Source organism: Physcomitrium patens, chromosome 9 (genome assembly GCF_059467195.1).
Source record: "Physcomitrium patens ecotype Gransden chromosome 9, ASM5946719v1, whole genome shotgun sequence".
Lineage (NCBI taxonomy): Eukaryota > Viridiplantae > Streptophyta > Bryopsida > Funariales > Funariaceae > Physcomitrium > Physcomitrium patens.
The window spans coordinates 4332361-4358674 of record NC_143418.1 but is presented as its reverse complement, the minus strand read 5'-3'; the positions used below and the strand labels follow the sequence as shown (position 1 = coordinate 4358674).

At 36.2% G+C, this 26314-nt stretch overlaps 1 protein-coding gene across 2 annotated transcripts; it reads left to right on the top strand.

Annotated features, from left to right (window-relative positions):
* The first annotated feature begins 3354 nt into the window (after positions 1 to 3354).
* LOC112286675 (uncharacterized) lies at positions 3355 to 9921 on the top strand. Of its 2 annotated transcripts, none has more exons than XM_024528798.3 (12): positions 3355 to 3489; positions 3931 to 4091; positions 4252 to 5218; positions 5472 to 5760; positions 5904 to 6666; positions 6803 to 6889; positions 7106 to 7286; positions 7399 to 7494; positions 7605 to 7671; positions 7842 to 8013; positions 8203 to 8652; positions 9008 to 9921. In XM_024528798.3, the coding sequence occupies exons 1-12, from the start codon at positions 3373 to 3375 to the stop codon at positions 9450 to 9452; spliced, it is 3795 nt and encodes a 1264-aa protein (XP_024384566.1). In that variant the 5' UTR covers positions 3355 to 3372; the 3' UTR covers positions 9453 to 9921. The 2 variants fall into 2 exon arrangements, with proteins under 2 accessions (XP_024384566.1, XP_024384565.1); XM_024528797.3 differs by having other exon boundaries at positions 6794 to 6889.
* Positions 9922 to 26314: the final 16393 nt, after the last annotated feature.

Below are 26314 nucleotides of genomic sequence, written 5' to 3'. Positions count from 1 at the left end.
ATATCATTCCACATGTGGAGGTGTGCTCTGAAGCAAGAGCAATTGGCAGATACCAACTCACAACACACTTCTGGTTCACAGATCCAGACAAACAAATAAATCAGACAAAATTAAAAATAAGAATAAAATAATGTAGCATCTGAAGAAGAGTTGGTTGAAGTGGATCTGTGGATGGCAGGGGGAGCTCCCCATCCAAGGCCAATTGGAAGAGGACAACCCAAATGGTTGCCATGTCATTTCAAATATTTGAACACTCCCCCTGACAATGTGCATCCTTCAACTTGAGGGAGGCTTGTCAGAAACAAGGATTGCTGCATTTCTAATTTACAAATTCAAAATTCTCCAGCAAAAGGACAATCCATGTGCATTTGGGAGTGTCCCCCCTATCTCTCTCTTTCTCTCTCTTATTTGTAGAAACAGAAAAAACCCTGAAATAAATACTGATATATAAAGCTCACCTGCAGCACAGTGCTGAAAAAGAATGAAAATTTTCTCATGGTTGAGAGTATGTACATTCTTCAATACAAACATAAAACCCTGCACATCAGCTTCAATAGCTTCATACACTGTTAACTGTTAAATGTAATAGGATATGAGGTGATGGCACATGGAAAATTCCAGGGGATGACTTCTAACAAGAAGTGACTTCTTTTGGAGAAATTCTTCCAGTGGTGGCAGCAGTGTTGCAAACCATTTGAGGGGAACAACATAAGGAACATGTTCCCCTTAGAACAGGGGATACTGGAACAACCCTTGGTTACCTTGTAGCTCATCAACAAGGGGCAAAACCATGCATGGTGAGAAAGAGATAAAAGTGTGGCAGACAAAGGCAACCCTGTTCCAATGGGCAGCTAGAATGACAGTGGTTGGCGTCATTCTTACCCCAGGTCCACTAGAAGAGCCATCTCCAATGCCTCCAGAAGTTGCCCTAATTTTGGAGCCAGTCCTTTAACTGGGCCCTTGCCAGCAATGCCACCGCCTCTACCAATATCAACAAGCCTTTTCCCCTCTCCCCCAGTTTTAGAGGGGCAGCAGCAGCCCTCCAAAATTTCATCATCAGCTGCCCCACCCCAGTTTTGTGTGGGTGTGAAAGGAAAGAATATGGGGTCTCTGTCTAGCTTTTAGCTCATGAGAATCGGAGTATGTAGATAAAGCTGTGCATATTCTCATGATGGAACACTAATTAGGGTTGAACTTTGCATACCCACCCAAAGAGTGTGCACTCTTGAAAGTTGACCATAAAAGTGCTGCAGCCTTAAACTTGTTTGGTGTGGTCTAATTTACTCATTTGGCCTCTTAATCCTGTGCTAAACCCTAAACCGATTGTCCTTTACTGTTGACAACTGTCCAGCTTCATACACACTCAAATTCAGTGCAAAGCTGTTAATCAATGCGCCACTGCCTTTACTTTGTCATCCAAGCTTCAGAAGAAAGTTAAGCTATTTTCTCCAGTCCATTGTTTTCAATGTTGTCAACTTTTGATTCTAGAGGTTTGCTAGGCATCTCAAGACTGTCAGGCTGAGAAAGATTTCATCGCCATTGGCCAAGCCCAAGGATGCTGAAAAAATTTAATCACAAAGTATTGTGCTTGGACAAGTGAGATAGGTTTAGGGTTTAGGACCAAGACACACAAACGAGCAACCAATAGACACGGGACAAAACATGGTTTGTTTGTTTGTTGGTTAAGACCGTGCTTGATTGGACAAACTACCCTGCATGGAAATGAAAGGCGCAGCGTCAATGAAAAGTAGTTCCCCTCCTGTTGCAAAGAACAAGAAAATTGTTGAGAGTGTAATCTTGAATGTTAATGCGAAATCTTCTCTGCTAAGTGGTCATAAGGAGCAATAACTAAATCGGAGACAAAAAGAAAAGTCCAGTCCCTCCCAGCGAACTCTTGCAGGTGGCTTCCTACTCCCCGCGGGGAACACGATTCCCACCCTCGTTACCGAGCTCCCAAGCCAAGCCAAGCCAGTCGGTACAAGCTCCGCAGAAAAGGAAAGGCGACCCGAAATCGAGCAGGGGGCAGCAGGGGCAGAAGAGGGAGGCGGGCAGCGGGCAGCGGGCAGACCGGTGGAAAGCGACGCGGGCAGACAGACAGGGCAGCCCACGACGAAAGAAAGTTCCCGCGCGGGGAAAATCCAAAGTGCGGGCGTCGTGAAACCGCCCCACCCCCCACCCCACCCCCCACCCTTTGGAAAGGGGAGAATGTGAAGTCCCTCTGACATGCATCCCAAGAGCACGTACAATATTTTTTTCGTTTTCCATCCAACAATCCTCCTCCGCGTCTCTGTCCTGCAGCGATCTTCATCACTCAGCCGGGCAGTGAATTGACAATAAACTGGATGATCATGGTGTGAGGTGGTGTGAGAAGTCGAGGTTGTGGGAGGCGAAGAGGGGAGTGGAAGAGGGAAGTGGATGAGGGAAGAGGAAGTGGAAGTGGAAGAGGAGAGGAGGGGGAGGAGGAGGGACATTCTTTCAACTGGGTGATGGTGTTGTCGATTGCTGGTGGTGGTGGATCATGGCAAGCAGGAGGCTGGGGGAGGGAGTGCCTTGGTTGCTTAACCTCCCCCTGTCCCACTCATACGCCTTTGCCTGAGCCAGGCTGGGAGTTGTCCTCGTTGCCTGCGCTCTGTCCCTCCTCTTCTGCGGCTTCATTACTTGTTGATGTGTTGACGTCTCTGAGCGAGATGGCCCTCCCGCCCTAGAAAGTCTGCCGTGATGGTGAGATGGGGTCGTCTTTCCCGCTCCCTGTGGCTCTAGAGTTTGCTCCTTAGAAGCGACGGATCTGTTGAGGGAGTAGTGGGTTGTGCACATTGTTGTGAAGGATTTTTTCGGAGTTACTGGAGAGTCCGATTTGAACTCTCTCTCTCTCTCTCTCTCTCCCCCCCCCCTCCCCGTGCTGTGTTTTTGTTTTGATGCGAGTGTATTGGTAGTGTATGTGGAAGAGTGTAATAAGCCGATTAGAGGTGTATCAAGGATCAGTATTTTGTGGAGTGTTGTACTTCGGGATTTAGAAATAAGTTTTGGCTGGAGTGTGGGTGGTGGGGGTTTTGAAACTGAATGGAGCGTGGGATAAAGTGGTATGAAGAATCATGTGGCCGGGCTCTTAGTTCGCCTGTGACATGTATATGATCTGACATGAGCACCTTCGTGCTGGTTCTTGGCAATGAAAACATGCCGGCCTTTGTTGTTTATGGTACCTGGTAGTCTAGGGAGCACGATGCGACTCAGTAGAGGAAGGTGTAGCTCCGATGTGAGAAATAGAGGAAGGCCTGTGGAGGAGGCACTGGAACAGCTCAGGATAACTTCATAATCTTGACACAATATTTTCTCGTTTCCCGACATTTTAACCTCTGTTTCAAGCAAGTTGAAATGATGACACGAGGCATTAAAGCGGCGCCCGAGAAGGTTGATAGGGAATTAGAGAGTGGTCCCGACATGGGGTCACCTGCTCGACGAGAGCCCATTCCGCCTGTCTCTGATATGCAGGTGTGTGTGCGATTCACCCTGCAACTCTCATGAAAAATGTACACATCATTACATCAGTGCTTTTCCTTCATGGCCTCGCCGGAAATGTGATACACAGGTCACACCCCAAGGCGAAGGCTCTTCTTACTGAACCTTCTTGTCGACTGTAAGCCTCTGGTATCATTAACCGCCTGAACATGGTGGCGCGAAATGAATTTCGCTTTTGTCGAGCCTGGTGTAAGCGGCTACACGATCCCCATTTTCGTGGGTGCATTGTACCTTCGCTGATTGTGCGGCCCCTGACGTGCTGATGTCAATGTTGCAAAGTATCACCAGAGAGGGTGCGCGTCTGCACAATCGAAAAATGCTACTCACATCGGGCCTGAAAACCGGTCAATGCATTTATTCTGCTGCGGTGATAACCAAACCCACTTTCTTAGCCTAGTGTAGTTGAGTGTGCAGGATTCTCCTCTGTTTAAGTATTTGTGCGAACTGTCGCCAATCCAACCAGCAAAGTCGGTTCATCATGCTCAGACATACAACGAAATGACGTTTCCTCAAGAGCACAGAATCTTTGCCTCTCCGCGCAGTGCTAGAAGGTCCTCATCAAGTTCACTGAAGAGGTACGGGCGATGCAGCTTACACTATAAAATTGTCATGCGCCTTTGCCATTTTTCCTACTCCTATGCCCGATGAGTCTGCTGGGTTGTCCAAGTTTCTTGTTGCGAATCTGACTTCAGCTCAGTCTACAACACGGCCAATCTAAACGGGATCTCTGAACAGGTTTGTGGCTGCGGAACGATTTTCAGCTCAAGCCCAAGCTGAAGGTCGAGAGAGTCTTGGATGGCATCAAACTCCCACATTCTCCCGAAGTACTCTTTCCGATGGTGCACCTTCATCGTCGCCACTGAAGCGGAGTTCTGGTGATCATCAAGTAACTCCTTGTTCAAGACGGCAAACAGAGGCACTGGCTTCGTCACAATCTGATGGCGCGAAGGTCGAAGTATCTCGTGATGACGTGTACGTGGCTGAAGATCCTGGTGGCCAAGGGAAATTCGGGAGCTCCATACATCTGAAACCGGAACCCGCATCCTGTGAAATGGACAGAACAGCGGTTGTCAATGCCAGATTTCAAACTCAGTTTACAGATTATCATCAGTTGGATCCGGCTGTCTCTGCAGCGATGCCCTCAGAAGTGGTTAGCTGCATTGATGGAAAAGATGAAATGTTGGAAGTAACAAGGACTGAGCACAATTACGCCACTGAAAGAAGACAATCCACTTCTAGTTTAATATCACATCCTATTGACTGTGTGCTTCCTAGCCAAGAGTCAAAATGTCATGAGCAGAGTGACCATAGACGCGTATCTGTTACATCCAGTTCTCACATTGAAGACCATGGATTGAGCTTCAGTACCGTTGCTAAAGGGAGTCCAGAACTTGACCGTGAGACTACTGCTATGGCATATTTTCTTGCTGGAAATCAAGATCTAGGACAGGACACCGGCGAAGAGTGGTCAGAGGATTCAAGTGAGGTGGTTGTCCCTAGATTGCCATTACGACCTACACCAGGATATTCTGTGAAACCGTCTGACATGATTAATGAAAGAGTCGTGAAACAAGAAAAGCGTATGGTTGATGCTATCACTCCTAAGTCCGGACTTGTTCCTTCAACTGAGGATGGACACGACACAGACACAATCTTAGCAACTGAAAATGTTAACCATCAACAGTCTGTTCTCTCTCAAAGGGTACGGTGGATCTTGGATGTTTTCACATCTTTGATGCTTGGATTACGACCTCTCGATTAGCAGTAACTACCTCCGCTTCTTCGACCCTTGGGTCTGTCATGTAATGTGACTGCGAGTTGAGTTGGCCAGTGTCTGTCATGTCCATGTCAAAGCCATCTGTATCTGTTACTTCGATCTTACACATCTCAATCCAAACTACTCTGCTTGTTGTCAACTTAAGCTATTATCTGACTTGGTAGTGCAACATCTGCAGGTGGATAATGCTGGCCAGCGGGGCTTTAGACGACGGTGTCTTGACTTCGATGCTTCTGTAGCTAGAAGAAAAAGTCTTGGCAGCATGAGCGGGAGAAAATCCCTAGGTAGTAGGCTAAAAGATTGCAGTGGAATCAGCGTTGCGGATGACAGTAACGTATCTGGTTTCGGCGATGTTGCTCCCGCATCTTCAGATGCAACAACAACCCGAGTGCGAGCACCTCCAAATGATTTTTCTAATTCCAACGACACTTCCAGAGTAGACTCAGACTCCGGCCTACATACCAGGGGTGAGTTTTGAATGTAGGACCGACTTCAACTAGTTGAGAATGATTATCGCTGTATCTTGCCTCAATTAGTTGAACCGTCCAACGATTCATTTCTATCTGGCGACCTGGGTTCTGAGCTAACTACTGTTTCGTAATTATGTCAGAGGCAGGGTCCCCAGTATGTGCGGACACTTTTGGAACCACGGCGAAGTTGCCACTCACAAGCTGCTCACATCAGAAGAACATGGACGTATTGAATGCTAAGACAGGGGAAGCACATTCTCGGAAGGTGCAAAATTCAGGAGCATCACCTGCAGGTACTCCACCGGAAGGTGTGAGACGTAGTCCTCGCAATCGACCGACTGGTATTGGACTTCACTTGAATTCTTTGACTAGCTCAATGTCCTTCAAGCGGGATTATTCGTCTGTTAGGGGAGAAAGCTCCAAGGGAGTGTTGGCAACAGTTTTAGGATTACAACCTGTGGCCCGGACGGATCTCACGGAAGATTCGCTTAGTGAAGGGCTTGGCAGCACAGGGTATTCTGCAAATCTGAATCAAAACTTTAATTCAGGAGTTGACAGACAAGCCTTAGATAATTCAAACAATGGATTGACGAAAAAACTTGATTATCATTCTCAAGTGGATTCAAGGACTCTGATGGAGTTAAATGGTGCTGAAACTACGTTACCTGCCAGTAGCATCAAGAGAGTTAATATTCCAGCTCCCGACTTCACTTCCCTTAACATTGAAAATTTATCACCATTGGAAGAGCCGTTCTCACTGACCCCAGCAGCTCATTTACCAAGGCTTGTTAGCCCTAGGGGTCAGAAACGACCTCAGCCTCATCACCAAGAGTTGATGCAACAACCGGAGGGTGAAGCTGTGGATGAACTTCTGGACAGCCCGCAGAGCGCGAAAAGAAGACGGTGAGCTTCACAAACTGGATGTTGTTTCCTTCTGCTCTAGGGGTTCGATATTGTGTGCTGTCCTCTATGCATGTACTGCGATTGAACAGGTGAGTAGTGAAGGGATTCACCTGACATTGTGTTCCAGGCTGTCTAGGCGGAAATCTACTGTGTCTTCTCAGAGCGAAAGATCAGGGGATGGCTGTAAGCGGTGTAACTGCAAGAAATCTAAATGCCTCAAATTGTGAGTTTATCAATTTTTAACTGTCTGCATTAGCTTTTTTTGTTGCTATTTCCAGTTGATCTTTCAGTCACAGTCTTGACATACTAATTCCGGCTGTGCTCCCAGTGACCTGTCTCACAGTGATTTATTTTTTCATTTTTACTGATTATTATTCTTTTTATTTTTTGTTATTGCCTGCTGATGCAATAATCTTCGGTCTTCTGTGCTGCTTGGCAGGTACTGTGAATGCTTTGCCGCGGGTCTATATTGCGTAGGTTCATGTGCGTGCCGCGATTGCTTCAATAAGCCTGAGTACATAGAGACAGTCATTAACACAAGACAACAAATTGAATCTCGCAATCCTTTAGCTTTTGCCCCCAAGATTGTTCAAGGTGCAGAGTCCTCCCCCGTGCCTGGGGTAAGTTCGAACCAGAAGCTGGTCTACCATCTACTTTTAGCGTACCAATCATTGTCAGTATTAATAATCATGTTGTGTTTTTTCTTACCTTGATGTGGAATCGTTTGCACAGGACGAGGTTCTTGATACTCCTGCCTCGGCTAGACACAAGCGTGGTTGTAACTGCAAAAAGTCCCTCTGTCTCAAAAAGTACTGCGAATGTTACCAGGTATACACGGTGTTATTGGTCTTTGTGCGGGTTTGTATTCCTTGCTTGGTTGTGGTGTAACTCATCTATGTCTTCTCGAAGACTCAATGAATTGTTGCTGTGCTGGACAGGCTGGCGTTGGGTGTTCAGAAGGATGTCGGTGTGAAGGTTGCATGAATAAGTATGGCAGGAAGGAAGGTTTGATTTCTACACTGAAAAATCTTCTGTTATCGCCGCTGTTGGTTGACTCATTTGGTGGAATTATGTCGATTGCAGGAGTTGCAATTGAGTCAATGTTCATAAAGGTATTTTTCTCGTGGATAGCAGTGGAATGACATGTTCTTCGTTTCATGTCGGTTGCAATGTAGGGCCGGAGGGAGATGAGAAAGACGGTGAGCAGGCCAATTTCGTTCGAGAGGATTCCCAGTCTGAAGATCCCATCGAGTTGCTCAATAGGATGAGTGGGAAAACCGACAGATTACGTGATAATTCTACAAAGCCAAATCTGTCTCCAAACACTCCGACCTTCGAATATGACCTGTACGTGATTCTGTGCTAGTAAATTGTATCGTGTTAAATCTTTGCTTGGATTTATTACAAAGGAATAGCTTTTGATAGTTCCTTCTCCCATATGCCCATTAGTATGTTCCATCTCACGTTCGTCATATATAGTAATTCTATGTCTACAGAGTTTAGTGATGCTAATATGATGCCATGTCGCTCTTGCAGGCATGGACGACCCATGCACAGTCTGAGAACTTCACTGCGCAAGCGAATCGATCCCTCGGATGAACTTTGTCACTCACCCCTTGCTCAGCCTGTGTCACGACCTTCCAAGTCTCCGACGAGGTTCGCTCATGCACTAGATGCTTTCCATCTAGTGCCATCTTATCAGGGTCATAGTGACGCAGATTTTTCTATGAGCGGAGCTGGAGACTCCCCCATGACAACCCCTACGTTTGCGCGAATGGGTCATCTCTCCCCTCGCTGGGATGGTCTCGGTGACCTCTGCACTCTCACTCCGATGCAGACTCTGGCTCCGTTGCGACCAACACCTGGCTCGTCCTGTATAACAGTAGAGCGGCCTGGTGCTTCTCCTGCATTTAGCAGTCACCTGACAGAATCCCCTTACCAGGCCGCCGCTTCTACGAATGTGCACCAACGGCACGCGTCGTCAAGGTAACTATTATACCACTTCCAACGGATTTCCTTGCACTAGATATGAAGCTACAGGGCTTTGTTACTATTTTTCCGATTCCTCCACTAGGGGAAATCCTTCAAGTCTAATTGCCTGTTGGGTTAGTTGAAGCAATTCGTATTCTAAGTTCATTTTTTTCTGCTTGACTCGTCAAACCAATTCTTGTGTGTGTATGTGGAAAGAGAGGTAGCGGGATGACCTCATTCCAAAGAGAAAGTTGACAATCCTTCAACTCCTGATTTTAAGACTACGGAGTACTTCAGCCTCATATCATTAAGAACATCAGTGAGGTTTAATATTACCTGATGCTTACATGAGATTATTATCTTTTTCCAGACATTGGTCACCGCACTCTCCAAGGTTCAGGCAGCCTGCTCCGCGATCACCCTTCGATACGCCTCGTCAATCCCAGCTATCATGCACTGACCAGGGTCATCCAACACCGCTTACGCCCGCTATGCAGTCTTACCAGCTACTTTCAGGGAAAAACCTCCAAAGTGAACTAGAGTTGGCGAAGGTTAACGTCGCTGACGATGATGGCACCCCGGAGTTTACAAAGTACGCAGATGAAACTCGCGACAGTTCCCCAAGCCGAAGTACCGTGACGAAGTCGAGCTCTCCAAAGCAGAAACGTGTGACTCCACCTCGTTATAGTGGGAACAGGGAGCCGAGTAATTCATCTAATGGTGGTTGTGGCAGTAACTCTCTGGCCTCTTCGCCTGTTTCTAGAAACGCCAGAAAGTTCATCCTTCAGGCGCTTCCCACCTTTACCAATGACTGAGTATGTCTTTTCGGCTATACCAACTCTTTCCATATTTCCTGTTTAACTCCGCTGGATAACGAAGCCAAGCATGAGTTCCCATTTTTGAGTTTCTATTGCCTGTGCTCCTTGTACAAATTCTATGAGAACATGGAACTTAGAGCAGAAAATGCTTTGCGGACTACCTACGTGCCTCTTGGCCTATGCCCCACAAAGAAAAGAGAGAAAAGCACATATCGGCATTTTCTTCCATCCAGCGTAGTGTACAGAGTCACGACAATGATAGACTTGAGTACACCGGTTTCTCTTTTATAACACATGGTTTCAATTCGATGCTAGTCATTGAAACATTGTAATATTCTCCTGTTTGAGAGAAGAGATGAGAGCTGAAGATGAAGCAAGGGGTCAAGCTGACACTGAGCTTGGGCTCTTCTGTGAAGTGCAATAAGCAGTCTACTCTTTGCGCTGGAGTCTCTTATGTTGACTAAAATCTTGCTGCCCTTTTTAAGGCCACGTGTGGGAATGAGACGTGAGTTTTACAATCCCCCTCCTGATAAGCCAAAGCATTTAATATAAACGTGATCAATGAAATGCGCTTTTTGCTGCTGGTTTGGCTAGGAAAACCACAACCTCATCCGGTTATCCTTCACAACCTCAAAACAGTCGGAATGAACGCGAGGGGTGTAGCAGCGGTTGTGTCTCGTTCAAGTTTGGAGACACTGTACAGACCTAATCTGTATGTTACTGGAATTTGTGTAGATGAATTCCAGCTAAGAGTACGTACATCAGTCCTCTCATTGGTCACAACTGGCTTGTATGCTTCTTTTGAGCAAATGGAAATATACTATTCCATTCCAAGAAATATTAATAGACTTCAAAGTAAATTACTTGTAGGAAATTGGAGTTTATGAATACCATTTCTGTGCTCAATCAGACAAGTTTTTGCAAACGTAATGAAACGTAAAGATGTTTACATGAGAGACGAACAACAAAAGAGATGTTTCAAATAACTTTTGCAGTTCAATATAATCCTGATTACTTGTGCAGGCTAAAAGCTAAATATGGGACGTATGTAAAAAAAACACATTAATAAAAAATTTCAACATGTTACAGTTTAAAAATGAAACAAAGATACGTAACAGGTTAATTGTTTAAATTATGTAAATATTAAATGTATAAGATACCAAAATATGTAAAATACTTAAGTTTAATAACAAAAAAATCATTAACTTTGTGAAAATTCTTTTTCTAATATTATAAATACTTTCAAAATTTAAGAATAAGAAATCATAAAATCAATTTAAGATACATTTCTATAAATATTACATTCAAAATTGAATAAATGTATCTTTAATGTAAAAGATAATTGTACAACATATTACAATTATAATACATTTAAACTCAAATTAGTGTAAAAAAACACAAATTTGTACATAAGGTTGTCTTATAATTAGACTTGATCTTTAAATAATTTTTTTGAATCTTCAATAAGGGACATGAATATTTTAACATGTTTCAAAACATTTAAACTCTTTATAGAATAATAATTAAAGTGCAAATGTAATGATAGTGAATTTATTATTATTTATATTTTAATATTAAGACGGTTTCTAAGGAAATTGGAAAGCTTATTAACCAAGACAATGGAACTTTTATTGTTGATTAGTTAGTTACCTTATTAATTAAAAGCTACCACAAGCAAGCTAAAAAGAAACATATGGAACTATATAAACTAATAAGAGTGATCAATTACCTTAGTTAAATTTTTAGATACTTGCTTTATTCATAAGTTTGTATTTATATTTTATAGTAAGATTGATTTAATGTGGAAGGTATTAAATTCAATAAAAATCCAAGTCTATTTCTTTTCTAATATACATAAAAATATTAGGGAGAAGATTAATCATGTTGGTAGTTTGATTTAACAAAACATCAATAATCTTATTGATCCAATTTGAAGTCAACACTTTACAGACATATAAAATAAGTATGTACATTTTTTTGTTTATATAAATGTTAAAAATTTGAACAACCATAACATGCAAGTTAAAAAGAAATTGAATATAGGAGAAGCAAACATATATATAAATTATATAAGACAATGTTTGGTATTTGGTTCCATCAAATGCAATAACAAACAACCATGTAGATTACAAGGATTGCAAAAATACATATAGATTATTAAATATAAGGCTCAAGCTACAAGCACATCTATTAATTTTAGAAATTGTACTTATTATTTAATTAATAAAATAAAGATCTTAATTTCTTTAGGAGATATATTGTAGAGGAACTTTAAATATAAAAAGAAGAAGAAGGAAAAAAGTCATTATAAAAGAAGAGAAGACTTGGTGTAAAAAAAAATATAAGAAAGCTAGTGTAAATGAGATTAAGAAAAGATATATAAGTGTAAAAAGAAAAAGGAATTAATTACCTATGTGTTAAAAAGACAAGGTAGTTAAAACCATCTTTGATAGTTATAATAGTTAGAAATAAAGTAATTTTATTATGTTTAAATAGTATTAAAAGTAATTTATTATAAAAATTTATAAATAGCTACAAAATTATGTTGTAATTATTATAAGAAAATCATAATAAAGAGATTACAAATGACATACTCTAATGTTATTTTATTATATACTTTTGATCCATTTACAAGTTGTAAATATCACAAGTTAAGGTTTATGAAGATCTTTGGGATTCTCAACACAAGGAAGAAAAAGCCTTGAAGACAAGATTGACAAAGTCCACAAAAGATTGAAGAAGACAAAACAAGGTTCATCAAGTGAAAGTTATGATCTACTTTGAAGTGGACATAATCAATGGACTACAATATTGACAAGATATAAATAAATATAAAAAAGAGATTGAAGAACAAAGATGCAAAAGATAGATTTAGTGTTTAATTGTTTGATCATAACTTTGATATAAATTTCAATTCCATAGACTTAAATCAAGGTTACAACTTCTAGAAGATAAAGAATGATCTTCATTAAGGATTAATATAAATACAAAGATAGCTCTTATATGGAAACATAGAAGAGATATCTTATAATTCTTAGGGTATAAAAATCTAGGTATTCAATATACTAAGTTGTTACACATATACGTCATGTTGTTATATGGACATCCAAAAAATGTAGAGGCTTGTGATTAGCTTGGTATTTTTATGTGGACGTTGCTACTTGATACAATTATGGAAGGGGTGGCAATCCTTCCTTTGGTGATCTCACCGACTAGTTAATAGACAAGGTCAAGGAGCAATGCCTCTTACATGGGCCTTCAGGGTTATTGTTCTTGGATTTTTTTTTTTTTTTTTTTTTTTTTTTTTTTTAAATTAGCAAAAAAATGTATTAGTATTTTTTTTGCTGATTTTTACTATACCATACTGCATGTTCTATTGCTATTATGTAGTATGGTGTGGTGACTTTCACTACTCCATACATTCTCTTTTTAGTTTCTTATCATGAGCCTCATTTTGTACAAACATCATAATTTTTGTTGCGCACAAACATCATAGGCCTTATTGCATACAAAAATCAAACCAAGTAAAGTTGTAGTGGCATTTGTTCTTGAAAATCATTATTTTGTCAAAGTAATGGCCAATTTGTTGATAGATCAATCTTGTGATATTCTTCATACTTTTGGACCTTTTCTTCTTTTTCTTATTTAGACTGCTTCTATAGAAGACTTAGATGGCATTGCTTGCTTTGTCTCTTGTTTGATTTTCATATCTAGAGCTCGTAGTTCCTTTATTTCTTTAGCCAAATAGCTTCATCTTTGCATGTGCTTGAGTCTTCATAGTCTGCTAACTCATACATCATTTCTCTTTAGCCAAAGCTTACTTAAAAATTTTCTTATAAGTATTTTTTTGAAAGTTGTATAAACTAATATTTTCTTTGTTTGACAGTAAGTTATACAACAATCATTTGATATCTACAACAAAGAAATTATATGTTCTTATTTTCTCCATATATCTAGCTCCAATATCTTTAGATTCTTTATTTGCATCATATCTACTTACCTTTAGAAGTCTCTCTTCTTAGTTGTTAGAAATTCTTTAACAATAATTTCTTCACTTAAACAAATTAACAAATCTTCTTTGTTGGATTATTCAACCACAATGCATCTCTATTATGTATCCTTGATGTGCTTGATCTAGCCAAATCAACATGGTTCACATTTATAAATAATTAACAATTTTGCTTAATAATGGATCCATTTAAAAGATATCTAATAATTGTTGTTCTTGTTGTGTTCAAGCTTCAATATACTAAAGTAATTGAACTAATAAAGGTGGGTTCAAACACGAGGAAAGACTGGTTATATGAATTGGGTCTATTAGTGTTACAATTGACTATACTTTGGCTATCTGAAATCAATTATCAAACTACAAAACACAAAGGCTTACTACTTCCGTCTTAATTCAACCCATAATCCATTCTATGACTATCAATTCAATAATACTTCGATATTCTTATCCATTCATCTCCCACTTACTTTCTTTGTGGTTTATATATATATTCAATTACTGATCTCCAATTTACCTATTGTATTCAGTTTCTCAATTCATCACACAAAATTCAATATCTCAACTTACGACTCTCATAGTCTGATATTCCAGACTAACTTCTTAGTATTTAGAAACTATCCATTACTTGTCAACAACAAAGAAATAAAAAAGAGGTAGCACCAAGCTTGCCTCGGTTTACGACTATCATAGTTTGGCCCCGATCTCTCTTTCTTAAACTTCTTTATCCTACCAAAAAGGTGGACCGTTGGCTAGCAGATTCCAAAGGTTATGACCCTTTGAATTCTTAACCATTTATTCCACTAACAACCTAATGTTATCAACTAAACTGCATAACCATCAGTCTAATTCTCAAGGTTATCAATAACCAACTAGTAACTTACCACAAAGTTTATTTGCCTATTCTACATAACTCCACTTCTATCTGTCCAGCGTTCTCGCAAACAATATTTAGCCTCAACTTATAAAGACGTAGCAGCATTGGCTTCTTCAATCAATGGCAATGGCTTACCACCCTTTGAATTGGTGACCTTCTCTTCTTTACATCTTCATCATCAACCTCAATGTTCAAGGATTCTCCATCCAAATGTGCCATCAGATCTTCATTCAACAAATCCAATTTCCGTACTTGAAATCCACGTCGGGCAAATTGATTGTCACACTCCTCCAACATCTTCTGCCATTCTTCTGTCAATTTTAAAGGTATCTTCGAAGGTGTTATTGCTGAAATTGGTGTATTGATCTGCACTAAATTATTGGCCTCCTTCGCTAATGTGGCTAGTTTAGACTATAACATCGCAACTTCTACCTGCAGCTGTTCTTGCCGTTCTTTCCAATTGGTCTCCAACCTTGCTTTCTCAGACACCATGTTCGCCATCTTCTCCTTAAGTACAAAAGAAAATATGATGCTTCTCAAGAGTCCCCCTCCTACTTCTTACTATGTTCTAATCAATTGGATCGACTCTCCCTTATTTACCACGATTTGTCATGATGAAATATCCTATCATTATCATTATTTACTCCCCCCTCCCTTTTTTGGAACAGAAAACTCATCTCGGATTTATGTATGGTAAAGTTTAAGGTGATTACCATTAATCTGTGTTGTAAATTTAGTATCCATAAAATCTTCCAATTGCATAGAACCATTTGGAAATCCGTCAATAACTCGATATGGCCCATGCCATTGAACTTGAAATTTTCTTGGAAATTTTTTAAATCGACTATCATAAAGAAGTACTAAATCATTTGGCATAAAAGCCTTTGGTCTAAGCTTACTATCATAATAAATCTTCTTTCATTTTTGTATAGTTTCCATGATCATTAATGCATTGGCTTTAGTTTCATCAAATTTTTCTAATTCTTCTAAATGGTGCCAAAATGAATCCTGATCTTCCAATCTAGAATCTATAGCAATTCGTAAACTTTGGACTTCCAATTCAATAGGTAATATTATTTCCTGGCCATAAATCAATTAGAAAGGGGTAGCATTGGTAGTAATTTTATATGCAGTATGGTATGCCTATAAAGTTGTAAACAACTTAATATCCCAATCTGTTCCCGCTCCTGAAACTGTTTTTGTTAAGATTTTACATAAAATTCTATTAGTCTTTTCCATTTGTCTATTGGCTCTAGGGTGATACGGTGTAGTCTTTTGATATTTTATCTTGTATTTAGCTGTGAGTGCTTCGATTGTACTATTTATAAAATGAGTTCTTCGATCACTAATCAATTTTCATGGACAACCGAACCATATAATAATATTTTCATACAAAAAAGTTGCTATTGTACTTGCACTATCGGTTTTTGTAGCTACGGCTTCAGCCTATTTTGTTACATAATCCGTTGCTACCAATATATACCATTTTTGTCCATTTCTCGAAGCTGGTATAATTGGTCCCATAAAATCAATTCCCTATTTTTCAAAAGGTACTTGAGCCAAAATTGGTACCAATGGCATTGCTGAAGTTTTAGTAGGTCGACCCGTTCTTTGACATAGGTCACAATGATGGACGAATTGGTGGGCATCTGAAAACATTGTTGGCCACCAATAATCAGCCTATAAAGCTTTACAAGCCATGCTGTCCCCCACAAAAAGTCCACCACAACTGTCTAAGTGACAACCTTCTAATATAGTATGCACTTCAGTCTGATAAATATAACATCGTAAAACTCCATCCTTGCCTTGTTTATATAAAGCTATACGAATCATCGTATAAGGTGTATATTTTAATATTAAGCATCGTTTAAGCTTTTCATTAAAATTGGGTGGAAAGGTTTGAAATGTCAAGTATTGAATTATTTCACTATACTCCAGAGTAATTACATCTACCGCAAACAGTTTTACATCAGGTAGTGCATCGTTAATGGGTTCATTATCCAATATATTCGATAACTGAGATAAATGGTCTGCATTGGAATGTGATTTTCCTGGTCTTATCTGAATAGTAAAGTCAAATTCTTGTAATAGTAAAATCCATCGTACAATACGACCACTCAATTGAGGCTTATTAATCATATATTTTGAAGCATCATGGTCGACATGGAAAACAAATTTATAACCAAGAAGATAATGTCAAAACTTTTGTACGGAATAAATCATCTCCAATGCTTCTCTTTTGATTGTTGTATAATTTCTTTCAGCTGCTACCAATTGACAACTTACATAATAAATAGGATGATAAAAACCTCGATCATCTTTTTAGCTTAGTACAGAATCAATCGTGATATTAGATGCATCCACATAAACTTGGAATGGTTTTGTCGAACAAGGTGCCACCAATATTGGTGTTGAAACCAATTTTTGTTTCAATGTTTTCAATGCAATTGTACATTCCTGTGTCCAAAATGGACTGGTCCTATCAGTTGGTGGTTTCTTTAAGAGATTTGTCAAGAGAAGGCATATAACTGCAAATAGATAGATAAATCGGTGATAATAATTGATATGGCCAATAAATGCTCGAACACTTGTAACAGTATCTAGTTGCTTTAATTCTACTATAATCTTTATTTTATCCGGATCTGTAGCAATGCCTGCCATCAAAACTATATGATCCAACAGTTTATCAAAAGGCACACCAAATTGGTATTTTTCTGAATTTAAAGAAATTCCATATTTGGCACATTGATTCAAACATTGATCTAGATATTCTAAATACCTGGCTCTCGTATTAAATGTACAAAAAACATCTAGAAATATTTACATTAAAATTCGTAGATAATCTTGGAACACTTGCGTCATTATCCTTTGAAATGTAGCTAGTGCATTACAAAGCTCAAATGGCATAACCTTATAGGCAAAGATCCCCCAATCCGTAGTAAAAGTAGTTTTTAATTGGTCTTCTTTTGTAATCTTAACTTGATTATAATCGAAGAATCCATCAAGAAATGAATAACATTCATGTCTAGCTACAGCATCCAATATACTATCCGTGAATGGTAAAAAAAAAATAATCCTTCTTGATAGCAGCATTTAATTTACGGAAATCTTCACAGATGCAAACTTTTCCATTCTTTTTCAGTACCATAACAATTAGTGAAATCCATTCATTGAAAGAAATTGGATAGATAAATCCAACCTTCAAGAGTTTATTCAACTCTTCTTTTACCATAAGTGAGAATTTTGGATTAAATCGATGTTATCTTTGGCGTACTGGTGTAGCATTCTCTTCCAATATAATTCGATGCTCACAAATTTTAGCTGGAATTCCTTTTAAATCTACATACGACCATACGAAAGTAGTTTTATATATTAAAAAGTAATCCATCCAAATTTCTTTCTCTTTGCCTTTTATAACATCATAAATCTGAATGATTTGGGGAGCCTCCCTTGTACCTAAATTAATTGATTGATATCGTAGAATTTCAAGAGTATCTAGAATAATATTTTACTCAATTTCAAAATCTTTCATAAAATTCGACAAATTAAAACTTTTCAACTCCAGTTCAATAGCACTAATGTGATTAACATCTTGTCTATTCATCAAATATGCAATCATATGATCAGAATCGTTAATAACATCCAGAAGAACTAAGTACTCTCTTGGTTCCTTGCACTAATATTTCATTCTAGTGTACTCAACAACTTGCCTTGTATCAACATAAATTGGGTCAAGTGCATCAATTTCTTCTTCTGTAGACTCATCTTCACAATCCAACATGAATTCTGAACTAGCAACTTAAGTTTCTCTATGATATTGGACAAGGTACATTTGAAGCACAATTTTATCATTACCTTTCTCAATTGTCAATGTATTATGGCCCCAGTCATTTCAAGCTTTAGCTTGATACAGCTATGGTTGTCCTAATAAAATTATGTATGATAATATAGAGCTTTGAAATTGAACAACAATATAATCAATTTTGTAGGTAATTCTTGCAATTACTATATCAATACTTTGGAAAATATCCATAGGTTTAACTCGACTGAAATCAGCCATTCTCAAAAGTATTGTAGTAGGTAATAAGTGATCCAAACCCAACTCCTCCATTGTAGCGGCATTCATAAGATTTACACTAGATCCTCCATCTACTTGCACTCCCGATAATAACACTCCATCAATTGAGACATCAATCATTGGTGCACCCAGATTGGGATTCAAACTTACTTCTCTGATTTCTTTATTTCGAGATCAGCGACAAATTAATGAAGAATTCAAGATAGTTCAGCACTCAGGTGCTACCGCCAATAGTTGCTTCATAGAGATCGTGGACTGTATGGTGTCCAAATCTTTTAGAATATCATATGGTTTTGTATTAGTCGAAATTCTCAATGTCTATTTTTTCTTCTCAGTCCTAGACACCGACATAGGTAAATTGGTTTTCTCTATATTGGAAATTGGTAAAGCTATTGGAACTAAATTTCACGGAGCCTGTAAAATTGGTTCTTTCAATGGGTAAGATTTTTCTTTCAATTAGGTTGATATTGGTTCTTTGGAATTCATGCCTCTTAGAGGATCTTTTAATAGAAAGGACGTTTTTTGAAACTATGTAGAGAATGGAACAGCTTGACATGGAATTGAAGCCTCCGTAATTGGTACCTTATTGGGGTGCAGAACCGATTCAGGTCTCTAGAATAAATAAATAAACTTTTTGGTAAGTTACTAGTTGGTTATTGACAATCTTAAGAATTAGACTGATGGTTAGGCAATTTAGTTGGTAATAGTAGGTTGTTAGTGGAATAAATGGTTAAGAATTCAAAGGATCATAACCTTTGGAATCCGCTGGCCAACGGATCATCTTTTTGGTAGGATAAATAGGTTGAAGAAAGAGAGATCGAAGCCAGACTATGAGAGTCGTAAGCCGAGAGCCAGACTGAGAGTTATAAGCCGAGAGCCAGACTGTGAGAGTCGTAAGCTGGGGTAAGCTTGGTGCTACCTCTTTATTTTTTTTATTATTTGCTTATGAAGAATTGTGATTGAGAGAAGTATTGTTGAATTGATAATTATAGAATGGATTATGGATTGAATTAAGATGGAAGTAGTAAGCCTCAGTGTTTTATAGTTTGATACTTGATTTTAGATAGCCAGAATACAATTAATTGTGACACTAACAGACCCAATTCATATAACTAGTCTTTCTCCGTATTTGAACCCACCTCTATTAGTTCAATTACTTTGGTATACTGAAGCTTGAATGCAACGAGAATAACAAGGTCTTATACTGAGTAAGTAGCCCATGTCAGGACTTGGATTGGATGGCCCTATAATTGGGTCTAATTGGCCCTTTGCTTCAAGATCACCCAAATGTTGAATTGGTCCTTTTTCCTTTTGCTGACTTCTTGTATGGACAACTTGGACTACTTCTACTCGATGAACTGGTGATTCCTATGTCCAGTTATTTTTTTCCTCTACCATTTGCACAGTCGATTGTATCTTTTGATCATGATTATTAGGGTTAAATGAAACATTGCATTGATAATGAAAATGACCCGATTGCTTGTAATTTCCACATACTAGAGCATATTTGTCTATTAACCGTGGATTAGGGCATTCACTGGCATAATGACTAATTTGTTGGCATCGGTAGCAACGTAGTGGTTTTCGACCCATACCATCAGGTACACTTGGAGTTTCCACTGAAATATATCTATTAGGCCGATTCCAGGTAGCCATAGTAAATGATCTTGGCTGACTAGTTGCTATTGGTCGATAATTGGACTTCTGAATTGGTATAGTTTGGGGATTATCCCCTTGATTATTTCTACTATTTTCTATCTTTGTTCCATAAACCGGATTATAATTAGTATTTTAAAAATTTCCAAAGCCATGATTAGGTCGATTTGAGCAATTACTATTTCAACCATCCATATTTCTAATATGTACTTGATTAATATCCCATTGAGTTGGTTGTATCGTCTGGTTATTGAACTGTTGCTACCTTTGTAAATGCCAACAGTTTTGAGTAGAGTACTTTCCTCCACAAAATGTACATTAAATACCCGTTAGTCTGGGTGATGGACATTTCATATCAAAATGACCTTGTCTCTTACAATTATTACACCATACATTAGGTCTCGTATTAGAAGGCTTATGTCGTTTCTCCTTGTCTTTAGCCAAATTCACGGCCAATTCTTCCTTCTTCTTTATTAGATTTAATAACAAGGCTTCATTTGGATCTTTAACAGTTGCATTTGTGAGCAACTCTGGTTGTTGATAGGTTGGCGATGTACAATAAGGTATCATTGTTATTGGCACTATTGCTTGAAGTGGTGTAGCATTAATTGATTTTTGCAACATAACATTCTTCATGTTGAATGCAGCCATTTGTGGATAATTATCCATCGACACATTTGTCGATTGTATTTGTTGGCTTCCTCAACTTGGAATCATCGTGGCCCCCACTGTTAACAATTGGTCATAATGATATTCTTCCTATACCTTTGCTCGTGCCAATGATGCCTCTACTGTAGCTAGTTGAGCCTCTTTTATAAAAATTTTCAACTTTGGTGGATGCAAACCATTGATTAATATCGACAATATAAACGCATCTGGCATTTGATTATTTATCCATTTATGAAGTATATCTGCGACCCGGCCATAATAGGACTCTACTGATTCCCCCGCAAACATCCTGCTATTCATAAAACTTTCTCTAAGCCGATCTTCAAATCGAATTGGTCTAAAATGGATTAGGAAGGCATTCCTCAAGGCCTCATAATTGAGAAATCTATCCACTGGTTGCCGAATATACCATTCAAAAGTTATATCTTTTAAAGTTACTTGTAACCATCTCAATCAAATGTCTTTAGTTCTACTATTATTAGCCACACAAGTTGTCAAGAATTAAGATATATGGTAATTGGGATCAGAGCCTGACGAACTACTAAAAGTAGGTAATAGTTCGGTCTCCTACTACTCCCATTTGTACTGCAATTGGTACTTCTGGCACTCCCGCGACCATTAATATTATCTCTGGTCTCTTTGCTATTTGAATTTAAATTTTTCTTCTTTTGGTTTTACTTGGTTCTAGAATTCCTTTTTATCATTCCCATAGGAGATTTCTTATGTGTAATCGCTCTTGTCTTTCTTTTGCTTGCTGATTAATTCTTTGATAATCTTCCCCTTCATGATTATCACTTATAATCTTTCATTCTTCTTTACAAAATCAATACTGCCTTGAATTATAACTCACATATTTGTAATCCTAAAAGTGGTTCTTCTCACGTTCTCATTCAACATATAATTCCATCTCCCATACAATCAATTTCTAACATTTCATATTGTTATCATTTCCCCTGGCAGCGGTGTCAAAATGTTGTTTTCATTGTGTTCAAGCTTTAATATACCAAAGTAGTTGAACTAATAGAGGTGGGTTCGAACACGGAGAAAGACTGGTTATATAAATTGGGTCTGTTAGTGTTACAATTGACTATACTCTGGCTATTTGAAATCAATTATCAAACTATAAAATATCAAGGCTTACTACTTCCGTCTTAATTCAATCCATAATCCATTTTACGACTATCAATTCAACAATACTTCTAAATTCATTTCCGTTCATCTCCCACTTACTCTCTTTTGATTGTTATATATTCAATTACTGATCTTCAGCTTACTTATTGTATTCAGTTTCTCAATTCATCACACAAAATTCAAAATCTCGACTTACGACTCTCACAGTCTGGTACTCCAGACTAACTTCTCAGTATTTAGAAACTATCCATTACTCGTCAACAACAAAGAAATAAAAAAGAGGTAGCACCAAGCTTGCCCCAACTTACGACTATCACAATCTGGCCCCGATCTCTCTTTCCTCAACCTCTTTATCCTACTAAAAAGATGGACCGTCAGCCAACAAATTCCAAAGGTTATGACCCTTTGAATTCTTAACCATTTATTCCACTAACAACCTACTGTTACCAACTAAACTGCCTAAGTATCAGTCTAATTCTCAAGATTATCAATAACCAACCAGTAACTTACCACAAAGTTTATTTGACTATTCTACAATAATCAATCATACAATTCTAGCTCAAATTATAATATAACCTTATACTCTATTACTTATTAGTAGTTTTTATTAAAAATAAAAAATTAAAAACTTCATAAAAAATATTATCAAAATTATATAATTCTTATGAATAATTAATCATTTTATTATTTTATCATTTGGTCACTATGTATGCTTTATTTTATTATATAATTTTTGTACTAAAAATAATTCTTTTGATAAAGTAATTTTATGTTTTATGTTTTTTTTTTTTTTTTAATTTTTTTAATAAATTGTATTTATATAATTCTTATAGAATTTTTTTTTTGACATAATTTAGATAAAATTGTAAGAAATTATAATCTACCAAAGGTAGAAATAACCATAAACATTAATGTGACATATTCTTAAAAAGAACATCAAATTATTGAAGAATCATGGTTTTTTAAACCTATCAAAAGACAACAAGTAAATTATTAATTAGTATGTAAGTTTAGTATTGATTAGAAAAATTTATCATTTATTTATTTATTTATATATGTAATTCTAAATTTTTTAAAAGAAATTCTAATATAATTCCATTTGACCTTCTAAAATAAATAAAGTAAGTTTTAATTTTTTTGTAATGATTTTAGATAAGAAAAAAAACATTAAAATAAATAAATATTAAAAAAGTAATAATTTTTATTTTTATATATTTTTTCAATAAAAATCAAAGTATGGTATATATAGAATTAGTAATTTTTATATATTTTTAACTAAATAAAGTAATTATACTTAAAAAGAGTGTTTGGATTCTAATTAGAAATAAAGAATATTAATAAAAGATTATTTTTACCTGAATATAATTATAATAAGATAACCAATAATCTATTAATAAAAAATAAAACTTTAAATAAATAATAAATAAGAAAATAATCATAGTATTAATTACACTAAGATCAAATTATGATTTTTTTTGCAACTTTAAGCATGAATTAAATCTAGCACCTTATTTTATATATGTTAGTATATGACAAAAACTAATTAAAATATTACAATAAAATATAATTAATAAAATCATATTTTTCATTAAATATTAATGATAAAATTAACTTATTTAAGTATACATGCAAATTTTTAAGTCTTATTTAGATAGCTTGGACTTGTTTATCAACAATATTACTCATGGTGGAATCAACTATTATAACTCATATAATATCATATCATATTGCATATATTTAGTAACAAAAAAAAAATTGACAAAAAAAATTTAAATTTGAACTTTATCTTGCTATTGCTTGTTCATATTATGGGCACTTGTGGTTTGTTTGTTGATGTCAAATATCATTGCATGCACCACAAGACATTGTTGATGCTTATTATTGGAAGTGCTTAAATCTAAATGGATTTCTTTTTAAGTCATTTCTTTATAGCAAACACTTCTTTATTTGTACCATCTGTTGTTCATTAATAAATTGTGGCTGTTGTTGTGACATAATTTGGAATTCTACAAGCACAAGCATTTATTGATGTGGTATAAGGCTATTGATAATTTTTGAAATATATTTTAATGTATTAAGCATTGAATTGAATGCATTATTAATAAAAAAAGAAACTATAGCTAGCTTTGAAAAGTGCTAATAGCAGTCAAAGCTATTAAGATTGAAGCATCATTTTTCTTGTAGTATAATTTGAATTAGATATGAAAATGGTTGATTAAGCTTTACAATGAAATTTCTTTGTAAGACTTGATATTATCTATAATACACAAATATGTAAGTTTAACTTATATACAGACCTTCTTCAATGCATAATGAAAGATAAATGAATTGACATCTTAAAAGATCTCACTTTAAGAAGTTAGATTAACAAATATCAAAATATGTATCTTTTCACAAGAGAGATATATTACATATTTCTTGTATATGTTCTTGATGAAAATCTCTATGTGTTGGCATATGCCAAATAAATAAAATTTATTTGATCTAAGATATTGCTTGAGCATGTAATATATGCATTTTGCTACAAAGGTCATAGAATTGCCAAAGTGAGAAATCTTATTTGTCCAAGTAACAAAGAACATCTCCTTGTGCATATCAATCTATATATTCTTAATATACATAATTGCTTTGGAAAAATTGACATTCCAAATTTCTATACATGCACTCCATTGCACTTTAAACTTATCATTGAAATATACAAAGGTTACTAAGTGCTAACTTTGTAAAATTCTTACCATCTCTTATTTGTAGAGTATTGCTTGTAATTTTTTAGAACATTCTTATTAATATGCAAGAAGCATAGAAAAATGGTTGCAGATAGAAAGTTTTTTTTAATTACATTGATTAGAATTATTTCACAATTTACAATAAAAGTGCTAGGCAAAAGTATCTTAATAATGTTTTTTTACCCATTCAAGCACCATCCAATAAGATCCAACTTCTTTAAGACCATGAAAATAAGCTTCACCATAATAGAGCTATTAAAAGATATATATCTAATAACATGGAAGAATAATATTTAATACCTATTAGTCTTATAAGTAGCATCAATCAACAATATTTTTTGATTCAAGCAAACAAGGTTGATTGAAATGAGATAATAAAAAAAAAATTAGTTACTATTCTATTATTTTTTGTTATATATACTACTTGAGAGCTTTGGCAAGTAAAGTCATCAAGCAAGGCTTTAAGCGATATATATCCATTGAATAATATCTTAATAAATCTTTGACATGTATTATAGATTTTATTTTTTACAACAACAAATATTTTATTTTGTTGATGCATTGCTATTGAAACCTCATGTTGGTAAATATTTACAAATAATAAATTTTCAATATATGCTTTTTCAACCACTCTTATCTTTCTATATACAATATGTCTAAAAAGAGAAAATGATGGTTTATAGTTGTGCTCAAGATTGATGACCTTAAAGCTCCAACAATTATCTTTTTTATCTAGCCAAGCAACAAGTTTGAATGACCATACTAATTTTTGAATTGTGAAGTAATTTTAAACTTTTTCAAAAGCAAGAGAAGTCAAATCAACTAATTTTTGAATTGTGAAGTAATTTTAAACTTTTTCAAAAGCAAGAGAAGTCAAACCAACTAATTTTTGAATTGTGAAGTAATTTTAAACTTTTTCAAAAGCAAGAGAAGTCAAACCAACTAATTTTTGAATTGTGAAGTAATTTTAAACTTTTTCAAAAGCAAGAGAAGTCAAACCAACTAATTTTTGAATTGTGAAGTAATTTTAAACTTTTTCAAAAGTAAGAGAAGTCAAACCAACTAATTTTTTAATTAACTTCTCTTGCTTTTGAAAAAGTTAAAAAATGGTGCTTCTATTGTCATTATTGTAGTCACAACAATACTACATACAACAATTTTTTTTGAGCATTTAATCAAAATGGCATAGCTGCAATCGAATATATGAATTTGAATGTCTTTAAATAACTTTTCTTGTGAGTTGTATATATATTTTTTAAATCTGGTGGAAGAAGACTCATTGTGAAAGAGAAGAAAAGAACAAGAGTAAGAATGAGAGAAAATAAGAAAAGATAGAAGGAAGTTGAGACAAAATTTAAATTAAAATGTAATGTATATACTATTAATTGCTTATTTTGAGATTGTATATGCTACTTAAGCAAAAACTTTGCACTATCAAATATAAAGAAAAACAACCAAAACTTAGAGACAATTCATATAGATGAAATCACATAAGATAATCATTTGAAAAAAAGATTGTGTGTGTGTGTATGTAAGAGTGAAAGAAGAATTTTTATAGCAAGAATAGAATTCACTTGAAATATGAGCTAATATAGTATTTGCATTCATTGCATAAAAGACATGTCCTATAGTTTGACTTCTTATTATACAAAATACCTATAAAACAAATAACCCACTATTGTATGTGAGATTTAGTCTAGACTCCATGTTAATATT

Bases quoted from the DNA above. Each gene is read 5' to 3' on its own strand.
- LOC112286675 (XM_024528797.3), top strand. From the start codon at position 3,373: ATGATGACACGAGGCATTAAAGCGGCGCCCGAGAAGGTTGATAGGGAA. The intron at 3,490-3,930 runs GTGTGTGTGCGA...TTGAGTGTGCAG, and splicing joins CGCCTGTCTCTGATATGCAG to GATTCTCCTCTGTTTAAGTA. The intron at 6,667-6,793 runs GTGAGCTTCACA...ATTGTGTTCCAG, and splicing joins CAGAGCGCGAAAAGAAGACG to GCTGTCTAGGCGGAAATCTA.